We start from the raw sequence: 20,898 nt of genomic DNA on the forward strand, positions 1-20,898 counted from the left end.
CTGGAGATTAGGACTTTAACCTGTGTTTTGGGGGGACATAACCCTTAATACATTCCTCTATACTTAATAAATCAACTTAGCAGTAATATATATAGCCACTTCCCTATTGATCAACATTTAGGTAGTCTACCTTTTAATTTTAAAATTATATCCAAGCACTTGTTTGAGAGATATTCATCAGACCGTTATTTATAATAGCAATTAAGTCTAAATAACCTAGGGGTCCAGCAATAGATAAATGTGAAGTAATGTTGAAATACCCAGACAGTGGTATATTTGTATGTTATTAGTAAAGAAGACATGATAGAAAATTATATAAGCAGAAATTTATACTCTGGGGGCCATGACAGAGTAACTTGTACCAGACTCGCCCTCTAACCATTAATACTAGAAAACACAGGGTGGGAAAGATTTAGAACAAGTCTTTCTAGACAGTAGGCAAAAGGCAGCAAAGATTCCCATCCCTGAAAGAGAACCAAGTATAGCACAGCATCGGACAAAAATGTATGGAATTTATAAGGCAGAGTAATGCAGAGGTGAAAGCTACATCTAGAAGAGACTCCAGAAATCTTAAAGGTTTCTTGAGTTTTTGTCTGATTAGTGAGCTGTGAATGTCTAGGATGAGACTCCTTGAGGTCTGAGAAAGAACAAATACCAAGGAGTGGCTAACTGAACAACACTTGGAGCTCACACAGGGTTTGGAAATACTAGACTTCGTAACACTGGAAAGAACTTAACACCCAGGGCATTCAGTATAGATGCTAGAAGAGATTAAACTAGCCCTAAAATAAAGGCTTCTCTAGGGTGACACTAACACAGCTTAAAAACAAGTTTGAAATGGTTAAGTTGCTCTGAAAATAAATTAACTTTCTGCTGGAGAAAAACTAAGCACTCTTTTAAAAAAAGAACAAAATCTAAACTAACTCAACAACATGTTTAGTATCTGATAAAAATTGCTAGATGAGGGATGAAGCAGGAAAATGTGACCCATAACCAGAAGAAAAATCAGACACTTGAAATAGACCCAGAAGTGATGGTGATAATGCAAATACCAGAAAAGTAACTTCAAAAAAATGTTTATAGATATGATCCAAGATTTTAAAGAAAACATGAATATTAATAGAAGAAAAAATATAAAAAGTAAATAAAATAGAAATACTATAGCTAAAACTAAATATTTGACATGAAAAATATCTGGATGGGGTGCCCTGGTGGCTCAGTCAGTTAAGCATCTGACTTCAACTCAAGTCATGATCTCACAGCTTGTGGGTTTGAGCCCAGCATTGGGCTCTGGCAGATAGCTCAGAGCCTGGAGCTGCTTCAGATTCTGTGTCTCTCTCTCTCTGCCTCTCCCCTGCTCGCGCTGTTTCTCTGTCTCTTAAAAGTAAATAAACATTAAGGGAAACAAAAATAGTGTAAAAACAGGGAGTGGGACAAAACAGAAGAGACTCATAAATATGGAGAACAAACTGAGGGTTACTGGAGGACTTGTGGGAGGGGGGGTGGGCTAAATGGGGAAGGGGCATTAAGGAATCTACTCCTGAAATCATTGTTGCACTATATGCTAACTAATTTGGATGTAAATTATTTTTTCAAAAATTAAATTAAAATTAAAGAAAAAAATAAACATTATAAAAGGTTCTAAAAATGAAAAAATATATATCTGAATGAACTTAATAGTAGATAACAGAAGAAAAGATCAGCAAAATTAAATGCATAGCAGTAGAAACTATCTAAACTGAAGCTTAGAGACAAATAAAGCTTGGGGGGGGGGGGGCGGTGGGTATGTGGGGTGGGAAGAAAACCAGAATTACCCTGAAATCAGTACCAGACAAAGACCTTGTAAGAAAAGAAAATTACTGAACAATATCTCTCATGAATGTAGATGAGGAAATTCTTAATTTTCTAACAAATGGAACCCAACAGTGTATAAAAAGGACCAGGAAGGTTATTCCAAGAATGCAAGGTTGGTTTACATTTGAAAATCAGTGTGTTCCTTTCTATTACCAGAAGAGGAAAGAAAAGCAATCTGGGGCACCTGAGTGGCTCAGTCAGTTGAACGTCTGACTTCAGATCAGGTCATGATCACACGATTCATGGGCTCGAGCCCCACGTTAGGCTTTGTGCTGACAGCACGGAGCATGCTTCAGATTCTCTCTCTCTCTCTCTCTCTCTCTCTCTCTGCCCCTTTCCTGCTCGTGCACTCTCTCACTCTCAAAAATAAACATTAAAAAAAAATGAAAAGCAGAAAATAGATGCAGAAAAAGAATTGACAAAATCCACTACACAGTCCTGATAAAGGATGTCTAAGGAGATCCTATAGCTAACATCAAAATTAATAGTGAAAAATTAAATGATCAGGAACAAGAGGGTGTCCAGTCTCACCATATTGAACATTGTAATGGAGGATTTGTCCAGTGTGATCAGGAAAGAAACACAAGACATCCAGAGTGGAAAGAGTGAGGTAACAGATGACCTGATTATCTCTGTAGAAAAATTCCATGAAATCTGCAAAAGGGCAACTAGTTCTAATTGAGTTTAGCAAGGTTCCAGGATACACGATATACACAATAATCAGTTGCATTTCTGTATACCAACAACAACCAATATAAATGGAAAAATGACATTTACAATTGTGTCAAAAACTATGAAATACTTAGGGATGGGTGTATCTGACCAAAATGTATAGACCTGTATACAGAAAAACAAAGCACTGCTGAGAGACCTTGAAGAAGGCCTAGCTAAATGGAGAGATCTACCTTATTCATGAGTTGAAAGACTTAATAATGTTAAAATGACAATTCTCCCCAAGTCTGTTGTAGATTTATACAGCCCCAGTCAAAATCCCAGCAGGCTTTTGAAGAGAAATTGACAGACTGATTCTAAAATTCATACAGAAGTGCAAAGAATGTTAAAATAACTTAGAAAAATGAAGAACAAAATTGGAGCACTTCCACTACCTGACTTCCAGCTATTCTATAAGCTACAGTAATCAAGACAGTGTTTTGTGGCTCCAGTGTGTGTTTTCTCCACAACTCACCAGGCAATTCTCCCATTCTCAGCAACACTGACTAGATGTCCTACACATTTAGTTTAATTCTGACACTATTAACCTGGAGATGGCATCAGATCCTACAGTCCCAAAAGACTACTGCCCTACTTCAGATGCCAGTCCCAAGTCTAGGTTTTTACCTGTGCTTCTGACTGGTTATAAAGATTGGAGGTTCTTATAAGCCCCTCTTCTGTTTGATTAATTTGCTAGAGCAGCTCATAGAACTCAGGGAAACATTTAGTGACATTTACCAGTTTATTATAAAGGATATTATAAAGGATACTGATGAACAGCCAGATTAAGAGGTACATAGGGTGGGGCCCAGAAGTATCCTGAGTACAGGAGCTTCTGTCCCCACAGAACTTGGGGTGCACCGTCCTTCAGGGCATGTGGATGCATTCACCTACGTGGAAGCTCCTCATATCTTCTTGTTCAGGAGTTTTTATAGAGCTTAATCTGCACCTTCCTCACTTACCCTTTCTAGAAGTCCAAAGATGGGGCTGAAAGGTCCAACCCTCTAATCATTTGGTCTTTCTGTTCACCAGCTTCATCCTGAGGCTAAGGACTCTGCTCTGTCACCTTATTAGCATGTTCTCAAAAGGGACTCCTGATAAATGACAAGATACTCCTATTGGGAAATTCCAAGGATTTGAGGAGCTCTGCCAGGAACCTGGGACAGAGACCAAATAATTTCTTATTCTACCACGAGCCACCCCAATCTTTGACCACAGATCCTTTGTAACAAAAAGATCATAACAGTTAACAGATACTGGCACATCATGGGAGTCCTATTCAGTCATTAGTAATCATATCATATGAAAATGTCTGCCAGGGCAAGGCCACTCAGATTTGCAGGCTTCCATTAGATCTTGTAAAGTTTCAAAAGTAGAAGTGGTCTTAAGGTGAAGCCATATATTGCTCTCAGGCAGCTGGTACAACTGAGCTAAGAGATATCTCTTGCTCTGAGCTTCTTTAGTGGTGTTAGTGTTCTCTTGGATTTCACTCATGACATGACCCATTTGTTCATTTCTGTACCCTTAGCTACTATTTTTCTTTCTCTTCATTTATACCAAACTTTTCTACCTCTGGAAGGGACATTAGTTTTGGCCACTGTGCTGATCTAGATTGCAGGCAGTAATACTAGATTAGTACATATCTCCCACTGAGTCAACTCTCATTCAGAGAGGGTAAGATTACATAGGTACAGAACTAGTGGGCTGTATTTACTTCTGGGCAGTATAATTGCATTCACTTTTAATCCCAATTCTGTCAGATGGAACATCTCCTCTCCATTAGGCTCTGGGGAATTCTGACAAAAATATTTTATTATTATTTACTCTTTTAGGGAGAGAGTGTATGAGAGGAGCAGAGAGGGAGAGAGAGGGAGAATCCCAAGCAGGCTCCATGCTCAGTACAGAGCCCAACTCAGAGCTTGATCCCACAACCCTAGGATCATGACCTGAGCCTAAATCAAGAGTCAGACACTCAACTGACTGAGCCACCCAGGCACCACAAAAACATTTTAAAATACAGTTACAATTTCTTACTTAGGAATCATCCCTGCTTCCAACATGTGTAGTTGCAGCCCTGATCTGTGACCACTGCATCAGGCTGGGAATTTTTAATTTTTTTTTAAGTTTATTTTATTTTGAGAGAGAGAGAGAGAGCAAGCGTGCATGTGCGCACAAGTGGGGAGGGGAAGGGAGGGAGGCAGAGAGAGAGAATCTTAAGCAGGCTTTTAACTGTCAGTGCTGAGCCTGATGCAGGGCTCGAACTTAACAAACCTCAAGATTATCACCTGAGCTTAAGTTGGATGCTTAAGTGACTGAGCCACTCAGGTACCCCTTGGGAATTTTTTTTTTTAATGCTTGTTTATTTTGAGAGAGAGAGAGAGCACAAGCAGGGAAGGGGCAGAGAGAGGGGAGGAGAGGATTCGAAGCGGGCTCCGTGTTGAGAGCAGAGAGCCCGATGCAGGGCTCAACTCAAGAACCATGAGATCATGACCTGAGCCGAAGTCAGATGCTTAACCAACGGGGCCACCCAGAAGCCCCTGGTTGGGAATTTTTTTTTTTTTTTTTTTTTTAAGTTTAATTGGAGCTCCTGGGTGACTCAGTCAGTTAAGTGCCAGACTTCAGCTCGGGTCATGATCTCACGGTTCATGGGTTCGAGCCCTGAGTCTGGCTCTGTGCTGACAGCTCAGATACTGGAGCCTGCTTCAGATCCTGTGTCTCCCTTTCTCTCTGCCCCCCCCCCCCCAACTCTGCACTATCTCTCTCTCTCTCTTTCAAAAATAAACATTAAAAAAATTTTTTTTAAGTTTAATTGATACAGGGAAGAAGAAGAAGAAGGGGGGAAAAAAAGTATAGTCATTTTACCAGTATCCTCCCTTGGCAAGAATTACATAGCCATACCAGCATCCTTTCCCATTCCCTCTTCTCTGGATCCACCAGAAAAACAGAAGAATATCTAGTGGGGACACTCTTTTTAGCCCCACTCATATTGAGCATGAGCATACTCTCACAAAGGCATGGAATCTAGCTCTTCAGACCTGTTTCTCACCTCTACCCCACCCCGTTTTTATTTTTTATTTTTATTTTTAATTTTTTTTTTAACGTTTATTTATTTTTGAGACAGAGAGAGACAGAGTATGAACAGGGGAGGGGCAGAGAGACGGGGAGACAGAATCTGAAACGGGCTTCAGGCTCTGAGCTGTCAACACAGAGCCCAATGCGGGGCTCAAACTCATGGACCGTGAGATCATGACCTGAGCCGAAGTCAAACACTTAACCGACTGAGTCACCCGGGCGCCCCCCACCCTCTTTTTAAAACAACCAATATATGAATTGCCCATTCCAGTTCTTTGAAACTGTTACCCTGAGGAAGATCTCTCTCTGCCCATTGTTGGACATTGGAAGGGAGGAAAAAGTGTTACTCAGCTCTGCCAATTTGTGCCTCAGAGGTTGCAGGAAGAATGTCTAGGTTCAGCCGCTGTCTGCATTGCTGCAGTACCCCAGATCGACTCATTTCATGAACCCAGGTGGCTACCTCAAGGGAGCAGATGGGCCTGAAAATTAAACTGATGAAGACAGATTTACAGAAGAAAAGCATACAAATTTTATTAAAACTTCAAAGTTTTATATGTGGGAATCTACAAACAAGAATGAAGCCCTGAAGTGACCAGAGCAGGAAGCTTTTATACCTTTTAGATAAAGAAACAAATTTGTGAAAAATTGACAAGACAAAGATGTTTTGGCTAGGGGTAGTAAATGGTGAAGAAGTGGCTAGGAAAATAAGAGTTAGTTAAATACAGTTTGTTTGTACAGATTCCTCAGCCCCCGATTCCAGGTCTCTGGTGATAAAATATCTTCCTTCTTCCTGGTACAAGGAGGGTGCCTTTCACATGGGCGTTTTATGACCTATTTCAGGGAAGGAGGGTGAGGGAGGGAAGTCAGAGTAATCTTCCTGCTTCTGCTGTTTTCTCAAACAACTTTAGCTTAGGATAGTCAATATGCCAAGAAGCCATGTTTTAGGGCAATGTGTCCTGAACTCCATCAACATTATACACTGTAAAATATGTTCCTTGATCAGAAGAAATGACAGTCGGCTGTTCAAATTGTTTCAATGTCTTATGTTTTGGTTGCTCTATAGCATTCTAAGCATTCATATCTATCACTGTCTGAGCAAAGCCCAGTCCAGAGTCAGTATCTACTTCTGTCAAGACCCATCTGTATCTCCCCAGGACTACCAGTGCTAGTCTGACTTGCTAGCTATGATCAGGGCCTTTCCCCCCAGGGAATTTGCCACATAGCCATCTACAGTGTCTGTCTCCTTTGCTGGCAGGCTGAACAGTTCTTGCTGGCAATTTGTGCCTCAGAGATTGCCATATGTCTACATTCAGCCCATATCTGCATTGCTGTAGTATCTCCATATCCACTTATTTCATGGACCCATGTGGCCACCCCAGGCAAGTTCTTCTGCTGGTCTATTCCAGTTATCTTCTGAACCTACAAGGAGTTCTGATGGGCGTAGAAATGTCCTACTAGAATGCACTCTTCAGATTCCCACAGTGATTTCCATAGGGCCATGTCTCATACGAGCACCCCTTCAATTCTGTTCCTATTGCCCTTGTGCCCATCCGTATGCTCAGGCCATTGACCACTGCCCTCAAGTCATTAAAAACCCAAAAAGAGCCTTTTATCACTTTTCAATTCTTTAATCACTGCTGGGAAAACAGCATGCAGTTCAGCTCACAGAGCTCATTTGCTTTCACCTTTTTCAGTCAGCGTGCTGGCCTTTCAAACAGGATGTTTTCTGTTCACCTTGGAACTACTGTCCACAAAACAAGCAACTCTTTGTCGGCTAGTGGACAGCTGTTTACAAGGTACTGTCCAAGTGATGATAGAATGTAGCAGCTCCTTGTGCAGTTTCAAAGTGGGTCCTAGGGAGAAAGAGTCTTCCTGCCCATGATTATACCCTCCTTGTATTCCCCAGGTAGCATTATCCTGTATAAACAATTTCCATTTCGCTAGGGAACTCTCCTAGCACTGCCATCCCCATTAGAGTGTTTCTCTGACATCACCCAGAACACCATGCATATTTCAGGTTTTAAGATCATTTTTTAATCCTTCTGTCATAAGGTAGCTTCAATTAATGTCAGATAGCAAGGTAGTAAATGCCTCTTGGTTGGAAATTCTCTAGTCCAATGCCCCAGTCTGTTCTTCACATAAGTAAGGCACAGAGAATTTGTCCCTACCAGCACTTCGGCCTATATTCTACACTGCACAGGCTTGAGAAACCTTCTGGTACCCATTTAGCATGTCTACTTAACATTGCTTGAAGAATAGATTTACATGCTTTCTGTTTTACAATGTTAGGTAGGAGTAACATTTCCTAGTCAAATAAAATGTCCATCCTTATAATACAGTCAAGTAAAAGAAATACAATCACTTTACATAAAGCCTACTCAACCATACCAGTTGTCCTACAAACTTTTAGTTTAATTCTATTACATTCCTGACTGTAGCCTTCATTAGGACTTCATCCACAGATTTTGACTTTATATTACTAGGTAGGTGAAGTGTTCCCTAGCGAGACATAATGCTCATTCCCATAAGACATTCAGGTAAAGGAAACACAGCTTCTTTATGTAAAACCTGTTTAAACATTCCACCTTTCATAATTCCATCAACTCATACATTAAAAAAATTTTTGTTTAATATTTATTATTTTTTTTTGAGAGAGAGAGAGAGCGAAAGAGTGTGAGTGGGGGAGGGGCAGAGAGAAAGGGAGACACAGAATCTGAAGCAGGCTCCAGGCTCAGAGTCCAATGTGGGGCTCGAACCCACACACTGTGAGATTATGACTTGAACCAAAGTCAGCCGCTTAACTGAGCCACGCAGGTGCCCCTCAACCCACACATTTTTTATTTTCTCTCGATCTAATTATAAGCCCACATTAGGGCTTCACCAGTGGATTTTGGTAACTTTTCCGTTCCCTGACCAATTTACCCAGTCTTACCTGAAAGGCTTTGAGTCCCCAGTGAGGGGTCATGCCAAGGAATCCTGGCCCTTTTATCTTGATTAATCTGCGTAACCACTGCCACAAGCAGTTGCTGGTAAGGTTTAGATCCATCTCTAAATTCTGCTGGCAACTTTTACCTTTAGTAACTGATTGCAGCTCAGCTGCTACTCCATATCATGGTGAATACCTGGCTACTCTGGAATCAGAGGTTTTTCATCCCTCTTTTATCTTTTCTCTTCCCAAACCACATATTTTTATGAGCTACAGCCATTATAGCAAATCCCATTTCTTTTTTAATTTTTCTTTTTTTTTTTTTATTCTGAGGGAGAGAAAGAGCACATGCGAGATGGGAGAGGCAGAGAAAGGGAGAGAGAAAATTCCAAGCAGGCTCTGCATAGATGGTGCCGAACCCAATGCAGGGTTCGAACTCATGAACAGCAAGATCATGACGTGAGCCAAAAGAGTCAGATACCTTAACCAACTAGGCCACCCAGGCACCCCTCAAGCCCCACTTCTGACATCAATTCTAACACGTGTTTTTTCCACACTCCACCAAGCAGTTTTCCAGTTCTCAGCAGACAGCATCTGTGCATACTACAAATTGAATTCAATTCTGACATTTACCTGGAGACAGTGTCAGATCCCATAGGTTAAGGGTTAGTCCCACAAGACTGCCTTCACTTCAGACACCAGTTGCAAGTCCAGGCATAGAAATAGGCAAAGGTTCAGTGGACCAGAATAGAGAATACAAAAATAGGCCTAGACATATATGGTTGATTAATTTTTGACATAAGTTTAAAGTGCATTCAATAAAGAAATGATAATCTTTTCAATAAACGGTGCTACAACAAATCCAGCTACAACCGCTGGATCTCTGGATGCAAAAAAAAGTGAGGGGTGCTTGGCTGGCTCAGTTGGAAGAGCAACTATTGATCGTGGAGTTGTGAGTTTGAGCCCCACGTTGGATGTAGAGATTACTACAAAAAATAAAAAAATAAATAAAAAACTACTTTAAAAAAAGCCCCACTTTAGGCATGGAGCCTACTTTACAAAAAAAAAAAAAAGTGAGCTTATTCTACCTTGGACTCTATATAAAAATTAACTCTGATTGATTGATTGGGTGGTTGTGACCTCTACACCCAGAGTGGGGCTTGAACTCATGACCTCAAGGTCAAGAGTCTCATGATCTTCCAACTGACCCAGCCAAACACCCCCCAAAATTAACTCTTAATTGATCATAGGCCTACATATGAAACAAGAAACTATTTAAAAGTACTAGAAGACATGCCTGGGGGGCTCAGTCAGTTAAGCATCCAACTCTTGATTTTGGTTCAAATCATGATCTCACGGTTTCATGAGTCTGAGCCCTGTGTCGGGCTCTGCGCTAAGTGGAACCTACTTGGAATTCTCCCCCTCTCTCTGCCCCTTCTCCACTCGTACTCTGTCTCTCTCAAAATAAATAAATGTTAAAAAGAAAAAACAAGTTCTAGAAGAGGGGCACCAGGGTGGCTCAGTGGGCTAAGTGTCTGACTCTTGGTTTCAGCTTAGGTCATGATCTCAGTGGTTTTGAGTTCAAGCCCCGTGTTTGTCATATTCTGCGCTGACAATGCAGAGCTTGCTTGGGGTTTCCTCTCTCTCTCTTCCTCTGCCCCTCCCCCTCTCATGTGCACGTGCTCTGTCTCTCAAAATAAATAAATAAACAAACTTTAAAAAAGGCTCTAGAAGAAAACAAAAAATCTTTGTGACTTGATGTTAGGCAGATTTCTTTTTTTTTTCTTTAAATTATATTTTTTAAGTAATCTCTACAATCCAATGTGGGGCTTGAACTTACAACCTGGAGATCAAGAGTTGCTTTCTTTACCGACCAAACCAGCCAGGCACCCTGCAGATTTCTTAAATATGCACAAAAGCATGATCTACAAAGGAAAAAAAATAGCTAAATTGCCCTTGATCGAACTTAAGGACTTCTGTTCTTTGAAAGATACTGTTAAAAGAATCAAAAGCCAGTACACATATTGGATCAAAGTATTTGCAAATCACATGTCTGATAAAGCATAGGTATTCAAAACTTTTATAAAGAATTCTCGGGGCACCTGGCTGGCTCAGCCAGGGGAGTGTGCGCCTCTTGATCTTGGGGTTGTGACTTTGAGCCTGTGTTGGGTGTAGAGATTTCTTAAAAATAAAATCTTCTTTAAAAAAGAAAAAGAAAGAAAGCTCTCAAAACTTAATAAGAAAACAATACAAGTGAGGAGAAAATGGACAAAAGAGTTGAACAGATCCCTTACCAAAGAAGATTAATGGATGGCAAATAAGCACATGAAAAGATGTTCAACATCCTTAGGACAGACATATATATCAATGCATTAGAATTGAGAGTCCAGAAATAACCCCCAAAATTGATTTTTGACATGGGTGCTAAGACAATTTAATGGGGAAGGAGTCATTTTTTCAACAGTGCTGGGAAAACTGAGTAGGCACATGTAAAAGAAGAATCTGATTCCTTACTTCATACTGTATATAAAAATTAACTCAAGGGGCGCCTAGGTGGATCAGTGAGTTGAGTGCCCGACTTCGGCTCTGGTCACAATCTCCCAGATTGTGAGTTTGAGCCCCACATCGGGCTTGCTACTGTCAGTGCAGAGCCCGCTTTGGATCTTCTGTCCCCCTCTCTTTGCCCCTTCCCCACTTGCACACATTCTCTCAAAAAAAAATTAAAAAAAAAAAAACAACATTAAAAACTAACTCAAAGTAGATTCTAGACCTAAATGTAAGAGCTACATCTACATCTACATAAGCATATAAAATTTTTAGGAGGAAAACATAGATATAAATCACTATAACCTTGGATTAAGCAGTAGCTTCTTAGGACACCAAAAGCTTAAGTGACAGAAAAGCTAGTTTAATTGGATTTAATTTAAAAAATGAAAACTTTTGTGCTTCAAAGGACACCATCAAGGAAGTGAAAAGACAATTTACAGAGGACACCATCAACAAAGTGAAAAGACAATTTACAGAAAGGTTGAAAACATTTGCACGTTATATATCTGATAGAGGGACATGTTTTCAGAATATATAAAGAGTTCTTACAACTCAATGATAAAAATAACCCAGTTTAAAAATGGGCAAAGGACTAACTAGACTTTCTACAAAGAGATCATGTGAACGGCCAATAAGCACATGAAAAGAAGCTCAACATCATTGGTCATTAGAGAAATACAAATTAAAACCACAATGAGGGGTGCCTGGGTGGTTCAGTCAGTTAAGTGACTTTTTTTTTTAATCTTTCTTTTTTAATGTCTATTTATTTTTGAAAGAGAGACAGAGAGTGAGTAGAGGAAGGGCAGGGAGAGGGAGACACAGAATCCAAAGCAGGCTCCAGGCTCTGAGCTGTCAGCACAGAGCCTGACACAGAGCTCGAACCCACAGACCACGAGACAATGACCTGAGCCGAAGTCACGTTTAACCACCTGAGCCACCCAAGTGCCCCAAGTGTCAGACTCTTGATCTCAACCCAGGTCATGATCCCTGGGTTTGTGGGTTTGAGCTCTGTGCTGTCAGTGTGGAGCCTGTATGGGATTCTCTCTCTCCCTCTCTCTCTGCCCCTCCCCCACTCGCTCTTGCTCTCTCAAATTAAACAAACATTTAAAAATTAAATAACACCACAATGAGACACTAGTTTATGCCTACTAAAAAGGCTGCCTATAAACAAAAAGATGGATGATGGCAAGTGTTGGCAAGAATGTGAAACAGCTTTCTCATTCATTACTGATCAGATTGATAAATTGTACAGCCATTTTTGGGGCGCCTGGGTGGCTCATTCAGTTATGGATCAACTCTTGATTTTGGCTCAAGTCATGATCTCATGGTTTGTGAGTTGGAGCCCTGCATCAGGCTTTGAGCTAACAGTGGGGACCCTGTTTGAGATTCTCTGTCTCTCCCTCTCTCTTTGCCCCTCCCCCAGTTTCTCTCTCTTTCTCTGTCTCAGAATAAATAAACATTTAGAACAATGAAAAAATTATGCAACCATGTTAGAAAACAGTTTGATGATTTCTTATAATGTTAAGCGCACATTTAGCATCTGCCCAGCATTCTAAGTATTTCCTCAAGATCACTGAAACAGAAAGTCCACAAAAATACTTATGTTGGGCTCCTGGGTGGCTCAGTCAGTTAAGCATCCTACTTCGGCTCAGGTCATGATCTCATGGTTTGTGAGTTTGAGCCCTGCTTTGGGCTTTCCATCTCAGTGCACAGTCTGCTTCAGATCCTCTGTCTCTCTCTCTGTCCCTCTCCCTCCCTCCCCCTCCCCTGCTCATGTCCTCTCTCTCAAAAAATGAACATTAAAAAAAAAAAAAAAGATTAAAAAAAATAAAAATACGTAGTATAGTCAATGCAATAGAATATTTACTTAAAATACTTAATACTTTATTTTTTTATTATTTTCTTCTTTTTTTGAGAGAGAGAGAGAATCTCAAGCAGGCTCCATGCCCATCACAGAGCCCAACATGGGGCTTGAACTCACAACAGTGAGGTCATGACCTGAGCCAAAATCAAGAGTTGGACACTTAACTGGTTAAGTCACTCAAGCACCCCTGTTTATTTTATTTTATTATTTTTTTTAATGTTTATTTGTTTTTGAGAGAGAGAAAGACAGCTGGGGAGGGGCAGAGAGAGAGGGAGACAGAGGATCTGAAGCAGGCTCTGCACTGACAGCAGAGAGCCTGATGTGGGACTTGAACTCACAAAATCTGAGATCATGACCTGAGCTGAAGTCAGACACTTAACTGGGCCACCCAGGCACCTCCTAATATTCAAATTTTAAAAATACTTAAAAAAACAAAACAAAACACTACCACATATACATAGCAATATGGACACATCTCAAGTCAGGCTGAGGGGGTGAGTTCCAGCCCTGCATGGGGCTCTTTGCTGACAGCTCAGAGCCTGGAGCCTGCTTGGGATTCTGTGTCTCCCTCTCCTTCTCTGCCCCTCCCCGACTCGTGCTCTGTCTCAAAAATAAACATTAAAATAAAAAATTTTAAAGAAGCCATGCTGAGCAAAAATAGGCTCAAAAGAATACATACTGTATGGTCCTATTTACTTGAAGTTCTAGACCAAGCAAAAGTCAATATCATAGAAATTAGAGAAGTGGTTGCCTAGGTGAGGCTGCAGAGGAGATTGCAGAGGTGCACAAGGAACCTTTTTTTTTTTTTTTTATTCTATATTCTGATTGTGGTGGTGGTTACACAAGTGTATACATTTGCCAAAACTCATCAAATTATAGATTAAATTGGGTATATTTTACTGTGTGTAAATTATACTTTAATAAATATGACTAAAACTAAAAATACTTTTAAAAGTGGTATATATAAAAAGAAGAAATACTTAAAAACAAGGCAAAGAAAATATTTTAAAAGAAAATTACATGTACAATATGAATGCCATAAAAATTTTTTTTAAATATATAGGAAATGCATAAAAGTGTAATAGCACCTATCTTACCTATGATTTGGGATCAAACAAGTTTTCTTTTCCAGATTGTCTATGCTTTAAGGTTATGATTTTTATTTATTTATTTTTGGTAAAAAAATGGTTTATCCATTTCATTTTTTTGGTATAAAACACATGGGAGAAACCTATTCAACCTAGCCAATCAACATATAGCCTTCCACATGGAAAGGTACTTTTATCAAACTTTGAGTCTAAGAACATACAGATGTTTCTTTTCTTTTTTTTTTTTTTTTAAGGACATGCAAATGTTTCTTTTACCATGTCTAAAGTAATTGTCTATGCTTTTCCATATAACTGTTTTAAAATTTCCATATGCCTCCATTATTTCATCTGTCCCAGTTTAAGGAAAGGAGGAAGAGGGTTGGTTTAAACGTCTAAGTTTTCTACTGCCCTTTCTTTCCACATAGAGACTTGTGGATGTGAGGAACCAATCCCCCCACCCATAGCTGTGGTAGCCTTGATAAGAGAACCATATATATATGAATATGAGAATTGTATATATATATGAATTAGAGAATCATTGTTATGTGTGGAGCCTTGCAGTGTAGACATAACATCATTACAGAGGTATTTATCAAGGTTTAGCATGTATTAGTAGTCAATAGCAAAAATAGCTCAAATTTTGGGAATGCAAGCTGGTACAGCCACTCTGGAAAACAGTATGGAGGTTCCTCAAAAAACTAAAAATAGAACTACCCTCCAACCCAGCAATTGCACTACTAGGCATTTACCACAAGGGATACAGGTGTGCTGTTTCCAAGGGACACATTCACCCCAATGTTTATAGCAGCACTATCAACAATCGCCAAAGTATGGAAAGTGCCCAAATGTCCATTGATGGATGAATGGATAAAGAAGATGTGGTGTGGGGCACCTGGGTGGCACAGTCGGTTAAGCGTCCGACTTCAGCCAGGTCACGATCTCGCGGTCCGGGAGTTCGAGTCCCGCGTCAGGCTCTGGGCTGATGGCTCAGAGCCTGGAGCCTGTTTCCGATTCTGTGTCTCCCTCTTTCTCTGCCCCTCCCCTGTTCATGCTCTGTCTCTCTCTGTCCCAAAAATAAATAAACGTTGGGGGAAAAAAAAAAAGATGTGTGTGTGTATATATACATATACACACACACACACACATATATATATATACACTTATACACACACACACACGCACACACAATGGAGTTTTACTTGGCAATCAAAAAGAATGAAATCTTGCCATTTGCAACTATGTGGATGGAACTGAAGGGTGTTATGCTAAGTGAAATTAGTCAGAGAAAGACAAAAATCATATGACTTCACTCATATGAGGACTTTTAGACACAGAACAGATGAACATAAGGGAAGGGAAGCAAAAATAATATAAAAACAGGGAGGGGGACAAAACAGAAGAGACTCATAAATATGGAGAACAAGCAGAGGGTTACTGGAGGGGTTGTGGGAGGGGGGATGGGCTAAATAGGTAAGGGGCACTCAGGAATCTACTCCTGAAATCATTGTTGCACTATATGCTACCTAATTTGGATGTAAATTTAAAAAAATGAAAAATAAAATTCAAAAAAAAGAATTAAAAAATAGCTCAAATTTTAAGTGACAAAAAGAACTTTTTTGTGTGTAGAATAATTTTTTTTAAGTGTTTTAAGAAAAGCTCTTTCTCCTCTTTCAGCCTCAAGGTATTGCAGCATGCTGATTGAGGAAGGAGGATTGCAGCATTTATACAACATCAAAGAACACGAACAGACGGATCCCCATGTCCAACAGATTGCTGTGGCCATTCTAGACAGCTTAGAAAAACACATTGTGCGCCATGGGAGACCACCTCCCTGTAAAAAGCAGCCCCAGGCTAGACTAAATTGATAGCCATAAGTAATTGAATAACTGAATCACAGGAATCCTTTTTGTGATAGGTTCATTTGGAATATCTTACCCTCTGTGATGTTTTAGGGGTTTCTATGACAAGAGTCATAAGATCAGTTTGGGATTGACCGTGTAAAGTACTGCCCATGTGAACAGTCTCTAATTTGTCTTGTGATTTTTAACTTCTGAGGCAAAAAGGATCTGTTCCTTCATCATTGCCTTTTAGGAAATTTTCCACATCTTTCCGTGTTTGAACTTACCTGTGCTTGAAATTCTACAGTTTTATGATAAAGTTTGCACGAACCCTTAAGCCAGACTTTTCTGATCTTAAAGTCCCTTCCAATCAATTTGCAGCTTCAGATAAGCTGTTAACCTGATTTCTGGCACTGCTTCAGTTATAAGTTTTATACTGCTTCTGTATAAAATGGCTTTCTTCTCTGTGTACCTTTTATAAGATGTCCTTCTTAGTGTGAAAGAGCGGAAATCCAAGTCCTGTTTGAAAGCTACTCACCAACTGGAGCCTGGGTGGATGGCAGAAAAAATATATTGGAAAGAAAACTATTAAGGGGGAAAGAAATAAAGAACTAGAGAAAGGTCTGCTCTTACAATACAGTTTTTAAACTGGGACAGGCTATCCTGGAGCCCACCTCTTCTGAGGCAGTAAGCAGTAGCTTATTCTTCATATTTATTCCTGGAAGCATGGGCTGCTGCTTCCTACACAGACTGCTGGTTACTCTCTAGAAATATTTCCCGGGACATCACAGTGTAAAATATTACAACATTCTGTGTTAAAGATTAATTGTCTGAATCTCTATAAGTCATACTATTGTGAAAATGTGAATTTTTATAAAATTGTCTCTTGTTAAAACTGAGCATTATTTTCCCTCTATTTCAAAGTCATTTTATTCAGTGACATAGAGACTACACACGGTATTACCTGCTCAGTTAAATACACTTAACAACAGTAAATTTTGTCACAAGAAGTTAAATTTTCTTTCTTTCTTTTTTTTTTCAAAATACATGTATCTTAATGTTCTCATGTTGGAGAAAGATGTTCACACCTCACTGCCAAAAATGAATGAGAAGCGTTAGACTGTTGTTAAATACAATGGTTCTAGATGTAGCGTGTAAAAGGAAATATTTTTTGATGGGTTATTTTTTAGACAATTGCCTTTCCTTTTGAGATACCCGTTACAGCAGAGTAAAGAATCAATTATCATTATATCAATAATGGCAGCTGGGAGGCAGCAAGTCACCAAGAAATTTAATTTCCATTTAAAATTTTAGTTTGTGAATAAGGTTAATCACAATTTCAGATGACTGCATTTTTTTCCATAAATGGCTAAACTGTTTTCAATAGAGATTTAAAATGGTATGTTTAAATTATGGTGATTATTCAGAGGCATTTTTATTTAGAAAAGAGCTGGCTTATTAGTGTGCTGATAGCATTTTTGACATACATATTTCATACCACTATCACAAAAATCATACTTGAATTATTTCATACTCCTTCGCAGGGATGAAAACTTAAACTAAAAGAAAATAGTTATTTAGAACCATTAAAAACCATATTATATTGTGGATTACTTCTGACTTAATTGGTTTAAGGAATTTTTATAGGCACAAGATAAATTTTCACGGATTGTCTATTTCAGGGGAAATGGAAGATTCTTTTAGCTTTCCCCCTTTTTCCTAGATTTTAATGTCTAAGGCAAAATGTAGAAAATAGGCCGGCCTGCACTAGCTTGGAAATCGCTAGCTATTTTGACTATCTCCAGGCCTCTTAGCTTGTATAGTTAGGGAAAAGCCTGTTTGAGAAGTTTGGCTTCAAGTGTCTCTTCTGTCCTGTTGAAGCAAAAGTATGTGTTCCTTATTAGGCTAGGCTTAGGTTTTTATCTTTACAAATTGTTTTCAGAAATAGCTAACAATGTACAGAAAACAATAACTCCCTTCATTGCTCAGAATAACTTGATAGATGAAGACTTAAAAATATTGAAAATTAGTTTTAAATTTACTACTTTGAACATTGGTAATGGTGGGATATTTCTGAGTCTTAAAAGCAAAATAATTGCTCACATCCCATATATAAAAATTGTAGTGCCTTTGTGGTTGGGATGGTTCTTAAAATTGTGTATCTAACTAAGGCACAGAATTGTCTGTAAGGTCTTGAATCTGGCTAAAATATAGTAGATGTATATATTGAAATTATGAGGCATAACTGGCCTGTGTCTACAGTTGGAATCTATTAATTAGGCCTATCTTTTACATGCGTATAGTAGAATGTAACAGTACTTGGTGCCTTCAAGGGTTACCTCTTCAGTGGCTTAGAGGTGCTGTTTCAAGCACAATTTAGACTAGGGCTGAACCACTCATTGCTCAAATCACTGGTGCACTCAGATATTGTAAAATATCACTACATCAGTCCACAAGCAGCAGCAAGGTTTAGATCTACCAAAGGAAATGGAATTAGACTTTTTAAGAGTATAATGATGCATGTTGGTATCATTGAGTAAAACAAGAACAGTCTAAAAGCAGAAATCAGGCATCTTGTTCTTTACATCAAATAAGTTTTGCTCGTGGTCTTTACACTCTAAAAAATCATTTTTTCCTTTTGGCAGTTGAAAAGAAACATAAATCAAGTAGTAATAAGGGGTTAGTTTACTCTCTGGCCAGGGACTCAGTGGTTACTGATCTTAATTGAGGATTTGAAAAATCGTATCAGACCCACAGTTCTAGGAATTGACCTTAAATACTGCTGCTCTTTACCCCTGGACAGAAATGCCAGTTAGTGGCACTAGTCAACTTAATTACCTAAGGTGGAGGTGAATCACCATAAAAGGGTGCTATAGGAATTGAATTTCATGATCTCTTTTGTTTGCAAACTTCAAAGATTCGTGTTTAAAAACATCAAATCTATCAAGCCTAAGAAGTGGTTCTTACTATTGAGACCTTTTGAGTTGGCCCTTTTCCTCCCTAGTCACTTTCATTTAGCTGTATGTTTAATTATGCCATGTGTCAAGATAAGATTGGGCCTTCTTCTAGCCCTTTGGAGCACGTTTTAATTAAAATATATTTTATGTTCTCAGTTACGATACATTAATGAACAATGGTTTTGGCTTAGTGTTTTAAAATGCATGGCGCCCTTGTAGAACAACCTGCAGCCAATACCTGAGACTGAAAAGAGGTCATGAGTAGCAGGGAAAACCCACCCCTTTCCTGCCCTCTCTAATGCCATGTTTACAGTATTTGTTCATTGTGCAACTTTTATTTTGGAATAAACAGTATTATTAAACTGAATGTGTAAATTAAAGGCAGTATCATAATGTCAGCTGATATGGGCAGTTTTATCTGTATGTTACTTATTTGGGAACTTTATATGGATAGGGCCTCAGAGTAGTGTTCTAAGGCAGCCTGTAGAGAAGTTTGCAAACTTACGGTTTCCCTCTCGAATCCGTTGTAGCAGTTTCAAATGATTGTGTGGATATTGGATGTTTAACCTTTACCATTTGCTTTGTATCGACACATTTTTCATTTTAAGTGTTAACTCATGTACTGTTTACTTTAGGAATAATGCAAATCCAACCTTCATCCAGTGATGAGAATAGCAGTATGATAGGAATTTGCTCAATGTGCTTTAAATGAGTAATTGCTTTATCTTTTTTAGTATCTGATAGACTTTGCATGACACGGTACACTCCTAATTATGTATTCTTTAGTTTCCAAATCTTAACCTAAGACATTCTATGTTAACTGATGGGTAGCCTGAGAAAGAGCTTTCTCTGACTGTTTCTCCCCTCAGCCAATATTTTTGGGTAAATTATGGGAAAGTCAATGCTATTTCTCATTTCTCTGGATGAAGCGAAGTTCATTTGGATGGCACAACCAAACTTTAGAGCTAGATAGAATGGCTATTAAGAATATTTAGAAAATCCAAATTTATCAAAATTACTCTATGTAAAATCATACATCTAGTTCATTAATACTATTAGCGTAATTTCGAACTTCCTTTTGGGGAAACTGTTCAAATGGGTTCTTTTAAGCTTATTTTAATCAGCTTAGAAGCAAGAAGCTACTTAGCTAATGAAAGCTGAGATACACTTTCATAAAAGCAAGAAATTGTTGAAAGCATTTTTTTCTTTAAAAAATGGGATGATGTTAATGTCAAGATTTATACTGAGATAATCCACAAGAATAAAATTTTAAAATCTTAAAATCCTTGACTTTTGTAGAATTCCCACTGTCAAATTCCCACGGACTTATGAGAGAAAGGCTATCTTTTGCTTAAATTTCGATGGAAGAGTTTAACTCCTTTCAAAGGATATGAAAAATTCATTGAGAAATGTAATGTGTATACATTTCCAAGGCTCTCAAATTCTCTGGACTGAAGGCACTGTTCTCACTGTGGCCAGATGAATGGGAGTGTTCTGTACATGAATCATGCTATATTTTAAATCAGGACATCACTTAGGTATTAATGTTGTGTGTACAGAGTTTTGTTTTGGGAATTTTTTTTTTTGCCTAAATAAATGTTATAAATTTTATGTAAAGTGTGTCTTGTCTACTTTATTTCTAGACTATTTGCTTTAATGCAAGATATAGATTCCTTAGTTATTAACTTGTAGCAATGGCTTACCAGTGGTTTTATTGCACAAGTTTCTAGTACTGGATGGAACTCCATTCATTCATTTCATTAAATACCTGTGCTAGGTACTGTTTAAGTGTTGGAGTTCATATAATTTATAAATCCCTCAGGAAACTTACAGTTTTGTGGGGAGGAAATATTAAGCATAGAAATACTATTTTAAATTGCATTACAGGCCAGTCCACAGTGCTTATTATAGAGGCACAGAGATCACAATCCAAACTGGGCACCCATTACACAACCCCAAGAAGACTTCCTAGAGAACATAATATCTGGGTTGACATTCATTCACACAACTATTGAGATAATTAACTGATATAATGTATATT

The 20,898-nt window shown here is 38.8% G+C and overlaps 1 protein-coding gene across 1 annotated transcript in view; it reads left to right on the forward strand.

Moving 5' to 3' along the window:
- Positions 1–20,468, forward strand: part of ZYG11B (zyg-11 family member B, cell cycle regulator) — a 91,137-nt gene extending 70,669 nt beyond the window's left edge. Inside the window, exon 14 of the mRNA XM_015086232.3 lies at positions 15,737–20,468. Coding sequence (XP_014941718.2) covers positions 15,737–15,927 — 191 coding nt within the window. The 3' untranslated portion in view covers positions 15,928–20,468. The remainder of the gene's footprint in view (positions 1–15,736) is intronic.
- Positions 20,469–20,898: the final 430 nt, after the last annotated feature.

This window comes from Acinonyx jubatus, chromosome C1 (assembly GCF_027475565.1).
Source record: "Acinonyx jubatus isolate Ajub_Pintada_27869175 chromosome C1, VMU_Ajub_asm_v1.0, whole genome shotgun sequence".
Taxonomy (NCBI): Eukaryota; Metazoa; Chordata; class Mammalia; order Carnivora; family Felidae; genus Acinonyx; species Acinonyx jubatus.